The sequence below is a fragment of the Limulus polyphemus genome, unplaced genomic scaffold, assembly GCF_000517525.1.
Source record: "Limulus polyphemus unplaced genomic scaffold, Limulus_polyphemus-2.1.2 Scaffold4739, whole genome shotgun sequence".
Lineage (NCBI taxonomy): Eukaryota > Metazoa > Arthropoda > Merostomata > Xiphosura > Limulidae > Limulus > Limulus polyphemus.
In genome coordinates, this window is record NW_013670349.1 from 9,444 (window position 1) to 21,898 (window position 12,455).

Here is a 12,455-nt window from a genome sequence, read left to right on the forward strand (position 1 = left end):
TGTTTGGGAGAAATAACACCACACAGCCCAAAACAGACAGAGGAGATGATCTGGGTCTGAAAGAGCATAGAGATGAGAAACAGAAGGGAAAGAGATAGGAGAGAAAGAAGGATCACCTTCCCAAGCAGCCAAAGTCTTGGGAAGAAAAGACTGGTCCAGGTAGAGGAGTAAATAAGTATAGTGAAAGAGAGTATGGGAAGCACTGATGACATAGACATTTGAACAACAGTGACAACAGACAAGAAGGAGAAAGAAGTATGTCTTCAGAGAAAGATGGTATAAAGAACAAGAAGCCAATAGGTTGATTGTGGCATGAGTGAGAACACATAAAACTACATTAAGGTCCCAGTTTGGCATGGGAATGAAATGAGGTGGTTAGTGAGAAAGAACGATCAGAACAAAGTGGAGAAGACAGGGAAAAAACACCAGGTGGTAATGAGAAAGACAAAATGTAGTTGACAAAGCTGTCTGTTAACTAGATACAGTGGAGAATGACAATCTATAGCCAAATAACCATGTGAAAAAGGCCAAAAGCTGGGCCATAGTAGGATGGCCTGGAGGAAGAAAGTGGCAGACAGACCAATGCCAAAAGGTGACAGGAATGGGATAAAAAAAGCTACATGAGTCCAGCCCTGCAGGCAATGGATCAGACAAATCCCACAAATGAAGATGTAGGAGCAACATCTCTGGATGAAAAAGAGATGTGTGAGGTTGGAGCAAGAGAGAGGGAGAATGTGGCAGAAAATGAGAGGGCCACATTTTAATTGATTAAGCAAAAGGAACTGGGGTTGCTTGCCAAAGAGATGCCACAAACAGGACCTAATAAGGAGTGTCACAAATCAAGGTGAGGACCTGAAGGAAAAGATGAAGAGGAGAACAATCATAGGTAAAAAGATGAGACCAGTCCTGGTTGACAGCATCAACCAGAGCTGAAGGATGAGAAACTGGAGATCAGAAGAGTGGAAGTTTGGTGTTGAGAGGAATGGCAAAGACATAATTGAGGGATTTGACCAACTGAGAACAAACAGAACACTAAACCTGAGGGTGGAGAGACCACCCTGTGGTTAGAATCCAGTCTAGCTAAGAGAGGTGATCTGTCGCCAGGTTCAGAGCCCCTGGTACCTGACAAGCTACGAGATGTATTCAATAGGAGGGATCCAAAAATAGCAGGTCCAATGCACAGAAGCAAAGAAAAGTGGAGAGATAGGCCATGGGTGAGAACCTGAATCTGCCAGCCAAAAATGGAGACCAAAGACTGGCAAAATGAGAGAGTTGGGCAGCTACTGGGTCAGACTTGAGAAGAAGAATGGGAAGGGAAGACATGGATTGAGCAGGCCTGAGAACAGGAACAGAAGGGTGAGGTTGATGAAGACAAGAAACCAAGGAAGACAACAAGGGCTGATGCCAGGCTGCCTAAATCTGGGTCTCTAGGGGATCAGGAACATCCCTGGATACCTCTGGGCAAAGAAAATGAGCCCAACAAAGGCCATGAAGATAAGGAGTGAGGCAGCAAACATTAGTGAAGAGAGCTTCTCAACTGAACAGGTCTTAAGAGCAGAGGAACTAAGTAAGAAAGGATAGAGCAGAAGTAGTAGTATGGGCTAGAGTGCGAAATTGAGAGAACAACTGTCTACAGAAAACTTTTCTAAGGAATGCTTTAGAAATAAGATAGATGGACAAGATGTAACTTAGGATAATGGTAAGAAGGAGTAAAAAAAATAGACACTAAAAAGTGAAATAGCAGTTAAAAGATCCACTCCCCAAGCAGATAAATTCCAAAGATCAAAAATCAAGAAAAGGAAACGAAGAATGGCTGTAAGCCAGGACAAAAAAAGTTGTCAACAACAACTCTGTAACAGTCGGAAAGAGCTTTTAATTTAGATCTGTCACAGTGTGTTACTTAGTCTACAAATAGTGCTTCTGTCATGTCCAGTCATGAACAACAAAAGATCAGTGTAAACTGTACAGGAAAAAAAAACAACAGCTGTTTTACCACACTATCATCCTTCCAAATTTTATCATAGGTATATATATATCTAGTTACAGATAGATGTATGTTTTATATAATCTACATTTAGTATAAGTTGTGCACAAATGCATGCAGCTATTTGTTTATTTTTATGCAATTCTTAGTCTTGTCAGCTGCTGCTCATCAGCTTGCAAGTTTTTTAACTTACTGAACTGATGCCTTTATCATCATCAATGGATTTTATAAGAAAGGATATATTTCTGAAAGCACAGGAAGAAACTAGTCAATAGCCAATTTTCCTCACAAAAATGTGAAACTTCAGAAAGAGGTTTGTTGGTACTGCCAACAAAACACAAATTTCTTAAATTGAGATCTAAGAAGTATTTTTCATAAATTGCAGAGGAGATATTAGACTTATAAGAGAAGTAGTTCAGTAATGCTACACTCTACCTTCTGGTTACTTTCTCTGACATATTCAGTCAAATTGTACCACAGTGCATTTCAGTATTCTGGTGCAGATTTAGCACAGACAATTCATCTTGCACATAAGCACATCTAGCTTTTTGTACAGAAATTATTAGACAACTACTTTTAAGAAAATGTACAACGTCAAGGAGACATTAAGCCAGTAGGTGGATATGCCAATGGAAGTGAAACAGAGATGAAAGAGAAAGCTTTCACAATACCTTGAAAAGGTTTGTCACTAATCCTCTCTCTACTTTGTGGCTCAGAGTTATGATACATCAGCTGATTAAGTTTTAAAACATCTTTGCTAAATCATGTATTATGCAGTACTAGACAGGATGATAGAGGAAAAATGAATTATGTTTTGATGATTCTGTTGTATTCTCATTAATCCAGAGTATTGCAGCTGTCCATCTTGAGTTCAGTACTCTTGCTTCAAAGCTTAATATAATGAGGCAGATAGAAAAAAGCCCTGAGTGAGCTTAAACTAGCAATAGGGTTTCATACCATACTATAAGTTATTCAGCATTTTTGCCAATGTTGCAGCAGAATTTTATCCTTGCCTCACTTTGCATCTGTATTATTACCTTACAAATACAAAAGCTGAGAAGAAACTTTCCCTCTTTTCATTGAGTCAGTTCTCTTAGAATGGAGGAAATAGGTGACATCTTTGCTCACACTCCATTCCCCTCTTTTCATTGGTGACACTTGAAAATAATTGAGTCAGTCTCTTAGAATGGAGGAAATAGGTGACATCTTTGTTCACACTCCATTCCCCTCTTTTCATTGGTGACACTTGAAAATAATTGAGTCAGTCTCTTAGAATGGAGGAAATGGGTGACATCTTTGCTCACACTCCATTCCTTTGAGATGCCACAAACTAGAATTTGAGAATCTCCAAGTAATGCAGATTTCCACAGTAATACTTAAATTATTTTATTTTGTGTTTTAATGTTATTCAGTATTAGCCTTTCTATCTAAAATTGTTAGAAAATACATTATTTATATCTTAAGTTAGTTGTTGTGTGACTTTTAATTTTCAATAAAACATGTATGAAATTGAAATAAATCTTTGACAGTATCTTATTCAACTATTACACATATTTCAAATATGATCAACATCAACAACATTCTTATGTTTAACCCTATGTGTATGTGTAGATCAAAGTTGACATGTAATGACCCTTTTTTACAGAGCTAAATTTAAATTTAATTAAACTACTTTATTATCAATGTATGTCAAAAACTTGGTACAAAAACATAGTGTATATTTCAAATTTTTAATACTTTTGAAGTTTTAATTTCAAAAGAAAATAGTTAAATAAATCTTCAATCTTCATTTTTATGTATCAACAGTGTCCTACAACATTTATTTTTCCCAACTGCCCATTTTAGAATTTCCTTCGATCATTTCGATATTATTTTCTAAGTTTCCAGGGACTTACTCAGTTATACATCAGATATATATAACACTAAAATGAAAATTTATAGAATTTATTCTCCTGAACACACCCCTCCTAGCACATAATGTCTTTAAAAAATATGAATAACGTTCTCTGACATTTGCTATTGTATTATTTATAACCAATAGAAAGAGAAGACTTTCATGAGGCTAGCTTTTTCTCAAAATTGGTTTTTAGTTACTCTGCATCAACATCAGTTCATTGTTGCCTGACTAAGTAAGGAAATAATATTAATGCACATATAGCTTAGTCAGAAAGTCAATTAAGTTATAATAGTTTTAGAACATATTTTTTTGTTACATGGTAACATTTTATGTTCTAAATTGCATATTTAAAATAAATAAAAATTATACAAAAAATAGGGTTAAATTTCATTGAGACCTCAAGAGCAAAAAAGTACAAGACCCATATGTAAGTACTAAATTTCTTATTTACTTTTTCTTGTTATAAAAGTAACTAAAATGTAAAAATTAGAAACAAATTTGTTAGATAAGAAAGATTAAATGCAAAAAATTTATATAGAATAAAATACTTGATAGCATGAGCATATCTCACAGGTACAGCATGTTGCAATTTGAATGAGCATGCTGGTAACTTAATGCTGTGTTTATGCAAGCCTTTCCCACTGTGATAATTTGCTTTGGTGCTAATCTAAGTGGCATTAAAGCTATAAATCTGAAAGATCTGAATCATATTAGCTTTAGCTGTAAGATTAATAGTGTCTGTAACAATATGCAGTTATTTTAGAAAGGGTAATCTAGATTTATTTCACTTTTTTTTTGGTAAACTGGACTGAATACCTAAATAGTGTTAGGGTAAAGAATTGTTTGTTTGTAGTTAAACACAAAGCTACACAATGGGCTATCTATGCTCTGCCATTGTAGTTAAACACAAAGCTACACAATGGGCTATCTATGCTCTGCCATTGTAGTTAAACACAAAGCTACACAATGGGCTATCTATGCTCTGCCATTGTAGTTAAACACAAAGCTACACAATGGGCTATCTATGCTCTGCCATTGTAGTTAAACACAAAGCTACACAATGGGCTATCTATGCTCTGCCAACCACGGGTATCAAAATCCGGTTTCTAGCGTTGTAAGTCCGTAGACAAACCACTGTGCCACTTGGGGGCTAGGATAGAGAAAACAACAGAAAAAAAAAAGTTTTAATGAAAAGACTTTTATTATGTATTTAGCAGGTCCTAGAGGTTATGAAAATAACACTGACCAACCTTGTGTAAAGTTAGGGTAGAAAAGATAACAGATAAAATATAAAGTTTTATTGGAAACAAACATTTGAAATGTATTTAGGAGGTTTTACAGATTATGCAAATGAAATTTGAGATTTTTGAGATGAAGAAAAGTATTTTTTATTTTAACATGAAAATTTCTTAGCACTCAGACTAGTCAAAAAAAGACTCGATATATTCACGGATAAATCTTTTTTAATTTATTTTTTTGTATGTGAAAGACTTGTAATGTTTACTTAAAGTCTGCCAAGTTTTGTGAAGATACACATACTATAATAAAAGTTAGTAAGATCAAAACTATAATGACTTTAAACAAGTACAACGTGCTCACATGGTCAGTCAATTTGACTGAGCCCATGTTGACAGAGTTAACGGAATATAAAAATGTAACTAGTATTTTGGTTTCTGTCACAGCTAAAACTTTTCTCTATAAATGTATTGAAACAATATGGTATTGTAGGTAATAGAAAAATGAACCCCCTCACATTATTTGAGAAATATCTGCTAAATGACATATTTTTCTTTCTTGTTATGTAAATACATTCTTAGGAAAATGTATTTTGTTATACCTACTTTACATTTTTTTGCCAACTTTTGTACTTTGCTTGTTCTGATTTTCTGGCAGTGGCAGGAACAGCTGTGGCATCACTTGAGGGTGACATTTCTATTTATACTCTCAAATTATTTAAATATATGGATATGTTGTGGTAATATTATGGCACATTATTTTTTTACAATTCATTAGGTAAAATAAAGCATCATTTATATGAGAATAATAGTTTATGTGCATGGTTGGTTTAATATATACAATGAAGTCACCTATCAGATATTTCATATCCATATATAGCTCAAGAACATTTACAGAAATTAAGGAATAAATTACAAAATCATCAAGTTATATATATATTTTCACTTCTGGAAGATAATGTTTCAAGTCGGTACTGTTTTCATATCATAAAACAAACCCAGAATTTGAAAATAGTATGTCCTATATTTTGAAAACTGGGTTAGAAATTTCTTTGAAAAATTACATCTTTTACATAAATACTAGTCAAGTCATAAAAGATAAAAGGAATAAATGTTTTTTTCATAGTTAAGCACAAAGCCACACAATGGGCTATCCGTGCTGTTCCAACCACAGGTATAGTAACCCAGTTTTTAGTGTTATAAGCCTCCAGACTTATCAATGAGCCACTGGGGATTGAAAGATAAGGAGAAATATAAGGGAACAAAAATTTACTTTAAGTTAAATTCTGAAAGAAAGAAAAAGGTTAATTTAAATTAGATTGGTTGTAAGGTTCTCAGATTAACCAAATGTGCACAGGGTTGGTCCAATGGATGGACCCCATATATTGGAGAAGGAATATTGACTATAATTCTGAATTTACTAAATGTATCTAAATGCAATATAGTGGGTTTTTAGTAAAGTTTACACTGTATACAAAACAGCAGATTTGTTACGAAAGTATTTGTACTCAAGACATGCCTGCCAATTGACGATGTCCATCTGAATCAAGAGACTAAGAAGTCAGAGTACAAGGTTATGTTAATTTGTAGAATAAAAATACTTTAGTCCATTGCATATTGCATTTGCAGAACCTCTAGGATCCCTGAAATGTGTATGTACAGTTTTTTCACTATCCTTGTAAATTGGATTTGGTATTTACTCTTTTCTACCATGAATTGCCACTAATGTAGGATCAAATAAATAGTTGATAACTCTGAGATCAAATACATAATGGCACTCTGTAAAAGGTTGTGGCAGGTGAACTTACATAATGGCAATGTGAAATGGCACTCTGTAAACGGTTGTGGCAGGTGAACTTACATAATGGCAATGTGAAATGGCACTCTGTAAACGGTTGTGGCAGGTGAACTTACATAATGGCAATGTGAAATGGCACTCTGTAAAAGGTTGTGGCAGGTGAACTTACATAATGGCAATGTGAAATGGCACTCTGTAAAAGGTTGTGGCAGGTGAACTTACATAATGGCAATGTGAAATGGCACTCTGTAAAAGGTTGTGGCAGGTGAACTTACATAATGGCAATGTGAAATGGCACTCTGTTAAAGGTTGTGGCAGGTGAACAAATAGGATTAATTTCCTTTACATCCTTTTATGGATGCCTATTGGAACATGAGAATCAAAAAAGTCCTCAACTGTATTCTAATTGCTGGTGAAATGTTTGCTTACAGATGTAACTTGGTTCTGCAAATTAATGTGGGTTAGATGTTCACATTAGGTAGCACATGTTTGTGCAATGTATAAACTACCACACTTCTTACAAATTATACAATAAGTGAAACATTAACCCAATCGAGACGGGTCATGGGTGAAAGGCCATGTCATCTTGTTTGTTGACTCGCAATCAAAATTTTATTGAACTACTGTTTCATGAATTTATGTCAATAAGTTTGGTATCAAACTGTAGATTATAATTGAAGTTTTAGTACCGAATCTGTGCTGAAACAGTTAAGTGGCACATGTATAGGATAGTTTTAAGTTGAAATTCATATTCTATCTGTGTAAGTGTGTTATGCTGTTTACATGTGAGCATGTGACACATATGTTTAATTTACATGACTAGATGCCTGATGTATCATGTTGTTTTTAAGTTACTGTGTACCAGGATTTCTTTCAGGATTTTGTCATATCTGTAAGAAATAATGGATGAGTTCTTGAAAATAGATTTAGTGGTTGGGTTTTCAGTAAGTATTGTACAAATGTTTCATATAATATCTTTGATATTCATCTGATGATATATTAGCACAAGTAGAATATGACTGGTGTGTTCTTTTTTTGGTAGGGTAGAGGGTTTGTTCCACGATATATGAACTAGCTTCAGTGGATGAGAGAATCAGGATAATCTCTTTAAAGAAGAAAGTTTTCATCTCGTATTACATATTGGACACTACTGAGAATATGTTAATGAAACATCCTTTGGCCCTTGCTGAAATGGAATATCTAAGCCCTGATTTTTGCTGATACTTAATGAAACCCTCATCAACCTGTAGAAATGTTCATACAATTTCTGTTTTATCTTTAAGATATGAAACTTTTTCACATCTATAGTGAATTATACAGCTCCTGCATTTCAGACATGTTATGTTACTTGTATACAACTAACCTTACACATACACACACATATATATATATACAAGGTTCATGTAATTTTCACACAAAAGGTAATATTGTGTTGAGTCTAAATGCATGACAAGTACTATAACTACCATAAAAGGATACAGATCAGTAACAAGAGTAAGTGAGGATTTGGTTTCAAAAGCATCAAATAACCGCACCAATCTTGGATGACATAACTGATTCATTATGTCAAGTTCAGTGTCCATAAAGTCTCGTAGTTTCCCTTTACCGTGCATCATTTTGGCAGCGTAGCTCTTCCCTGAAACCCGTTCTACTGAATGGTACACAATACCTTGTGTACCTCTTCAGAATAAAGAAAAATATTAAGTTCATTTATTTATCAAATTAAATGGAGAATTTTCTATAGCCAATAAGCATTTGATACATTTTAGTAATCGACTCATTTTTTGAAAAACATAGCTTAATAATAAAACAAAACATGAACGTAATAACAGGAAGCATTTATTAGACATTTCGGAATCGTCATAATTCCATCATCAGTAATCTAGAGGTACAAAACAAACAAACAATATTTGTAATTACAACAGAAATATATACATAAGAAATAAACAATTTGAATATACAAATATAGCACCAGAAAAGGAAAACTGAGGCACAAGTGAAATAGTTAAAATAGGCTTAAATCCAATGAAGACTGTGTGTTATTTAGGGATGGGAGAAGAGTTTTTATGTATAATTTTTCTTTTATATGAAGTTCAGTATCATATTTTGCTGTTGAAAGAATTTTAAGGTTTGAGAGAGAAATTGGATGTCCTGTTTCTGTATTGTGTTGATAGATAGCAGAGTTGGGAGGGTTTGTAATCTTTCTTCCAGTTTTTATAGATATGCCCATGTGTTCACATGCTTGTACTTTAAGGTGACATTTGGTTTCACCAATATAGGAGGCCTTACAGTAAGTCTCTGCACATGTATAAGTAGACAAGATGTGAGCAATGGGCAGTCGGGAAACGATCTTTGTAGCGGTAAACATTTTTTAGTCTAAAGTTTGGTTTCACCAATATAGGAGGCCTTACAGTCTCCGCACATGTATAAGTAGGCAAGATGTGAACAATGAGCAGTCGGGAAACGATCTTTGTAACGGTAAACATTTTTTAGTCTAAAGTTTGGTTTCACCAATATAGGAGGCCTTACAGTCTCCGCACATGTATAAGTAGACAAGATGTGAACAATGGGCAGTCGGGAAACGATCTTTGTAGTGGTAAACATTTTTTAGTCTAAAGTTTGGTTTCATAATGACTTTCAGGTCAATTTGGGGATTGTAAGTGTTACATAACTTTTTCAACTGTTTCATGATAAGGGAGCTCTGTCTCCCAAGATATGGTAAACAGGTGTATAAGGGAAGTTTAGATACAATGGGTATCTTAGGTGGTTTGACAAACAAGTTAGTTAAGAATCCTCCCAACTCCTCTATCTATCAACACAATACAGAAACAGGTCATCTGATTTCTCTCTCAAACTTTAAAATTCTTTCAACAGCTAAACATAATACTGAACTTCTTATAAAAGAAACATTATACATAAAAACTCATCTCCCGTCCCTAAATACCACAGTTATCACTGGATTTAAACCTATTTTAACTATTTCACTTGTGCCTCAGTTTTCATTTCCTCATGTTATATTTGTATATTCGATTTGTTTGTTTGTTTGTTTTGTAACTCTAGATTACTGATGATGGAATTATGACGATTCAGGTCTTGAACTTCTTATAAAAGAAACATTATACATAAAAACTCATCTCCTGTCCCTAAATAACACAGTTATCACTGGATTTAAACCTATTTTAACTATTTCACTTGTGCCTCAGTTTTCATTTCCTCATGTTATATTTGTATATTCGATTTGTTTGTTTGTTTGTTTTGTAACTCTAGATTACTGATGATGGAATTATGACGATTCCGAAATGTCTAATAAATGCTTCCTGTTATTACGTTTGTGTTTTGTTTATTCATTTTATATTCAAAATTATTTGTATGAATATATTTGCCATCCCTTAACACTGTAATTTTATTAATTTCACATTAAAAATATACAGATAAATTATTCTTTTCTATTATGACACTATTTAACCTGCTACTTCTTATTTTCCAGAGTAGAAGCTTGATCTTAAAATATGATTTAAGTTGTTAAATATTGTTGACTAACAAATAAATATCTTTCTTAGTCTTTAACTAACATCCAAAATGTTCATTCTTTCAGATTTTAAAATATATATATATATGTTTAAATAAAGGAATCAATTAATATTTAGAATGTCTTATATCTCCAAAACAAACCTGTAAATAGTGTATACTTATTACATGTTTAAATAAAGGAATCAATTAATATTTAGAATGTCTTATATCTCCAAAACAAACCTGTAAATAGTGTATACTTATTACAAAAAACTTAAATTGTATATAAATCCTTCACATTCATATATCACACAAAAATTAGTTTCCAAAGCAACCGAGAATGCTCATTACAGAAAGCAAGCAAGAGAACCGAAAGAACACAGTTACCTGCCAAGCTCATCTCCAATGTCATAATAGTCCTCAAATGGTTTAATCTTTGGTTTCACAATATGAGGATGACTATATGTTAGAATATCATAGTCTGCTTCTGTTTCTGAAAACCAGTCATAAAGACATTCACTTCCATTAGATATATTCCAACTAACTAAAATATAGTATTAAATTAATAGGAATTGTAAACAGAACACTATCACTTGAGAGTCTGAAATAACTCAATCTCAAAAGTATAAAATAAACCTCACTTTTGGACCAAAAATATAAGCACAAAAATCAAGAAACTAGTTTAACACTTTCTTGTGCTCTCCTCAGTCCTACACAGTTGTCTGAGAATAATCTCACAAAGTTTAGGTGGTACTTAATTGTGTAATTCCCTTGAAGACACACGTGCTTAGAAAACAGTTCAGTTAGAAGTGACCTTCAGTGTTGTTAAAATTCTTTACATCATTAATAATACAACTTTTACTAATTCTTCATTTTATGTAATGTTTGATATATAATACTTTAGCTGATTTCCAGTTCCCAGGGTGATCAAAGTCTCTTGTATAGAGAAATATTGCATTACTTGTATTTCCAAGTGCCCATTCCTACCTTGTTTCCTCACTTTTTGGTGCACTCATTCCTAAACTTTCAATTTTTTAAAATACTTTTTCCACTTGTTCATGCACTTTCTTTATACAAGGTGACATGATCTTATGCATCATTCAATCACTTGTATTGATATCCTGTACATATATCATCAGTGTGGGTGTGCACCATAATATTACTGTATGTGCAAATAATGGTGTATATGTGTGTGTGGTGTACATTCTCTTCACTTATGGTGTGTGTACACATTGTGATGGTGCATGTGTGTTGTACATATGATGACACATACTTTATAGTGTGCAATGTCATTTGGATGACGTAGTGTGCATATACTAAGGGTTGATAAATTAGTTAATTAATTTAAGTAAATACTTCATTTAGTTCAGGCAATAGCTATAATTTCATGTAGGTAAAACTGGTAATGCAGGTTGGCATTTCTGAAAGAAACATGTACTATTGATGTAAAGTATACCACCAGCTAAACTGAGAACAAATAAAGTTTCAACATATTTTCAGCTGAATGGGAGGCTTGTTTGACAAAATGAGTAGCACAGTCAGACAGAATTTCAGACTAACTTGAGCACAAATGAAAGAAATCCTGATTAATTGGATGCAATGTTAGTTGAACCAAAAAAAAAAATTTAGTGGTCACCTCAAGCACAACAAAATAATTGATATATCAAATAATTCACCTCTACTGTATGATTGATTGCCCATCCACAAAAGCTGACTGATTCAGCCTTGCAGTCAGAGTTCATCTTGTACACGCTTGTAAAACTTTCAACTCGAATAATTTTTAACAATGAGAAGCTGGAAACAACACTCTCCAACCAAGATTTATATACAGAAAAACTGGCTGTAGCAGTTTGAACTAGCTGTAGACTCAGAAAAACTGGCTGTAGCAGTTTGAACTAGCTTGAGACTCAGAAAAACTGGCTGTAGCAGTTTGAACTAGCTGTAGACTCAGAAAAACTGGCTGTAGCAGTTTGAACTAGCTGTAGACTCAGAAAAACTGGCTGTAGCAGTTTGAACTAGCTGTGGACTCAG

At 33.7% G+C, this 12,455-nt stretch overlaps 1 protein-coding gene across 1 annotated transcript in view; it reads right to left on the reverse strand.

The window, feature by feature from the left end:
* Window positions 1-12,455, reverse strand: part of LOC106471621 (obscurin-like) — a 71,086-nt gene that overhangs the window by 8,684 nt on the left and 49,947 nt on the right. The window contains exons 7-8 of the mRNA XM_022400237.1: window positions 10,812-10,917; window positions 8,394-8,594 (exon numbers count right to left, since the gene is read on the reverse strand). Coding sequence (XP_022255945.1) covers window positions 8,394-8,594; window positions 10,812-10,917 — 307 coding nt within the window. The remainder of the gene's footprint in view (window positions 1-8,393; window positions 8,595-10,811; window positions 10,918-12,455) is intronic.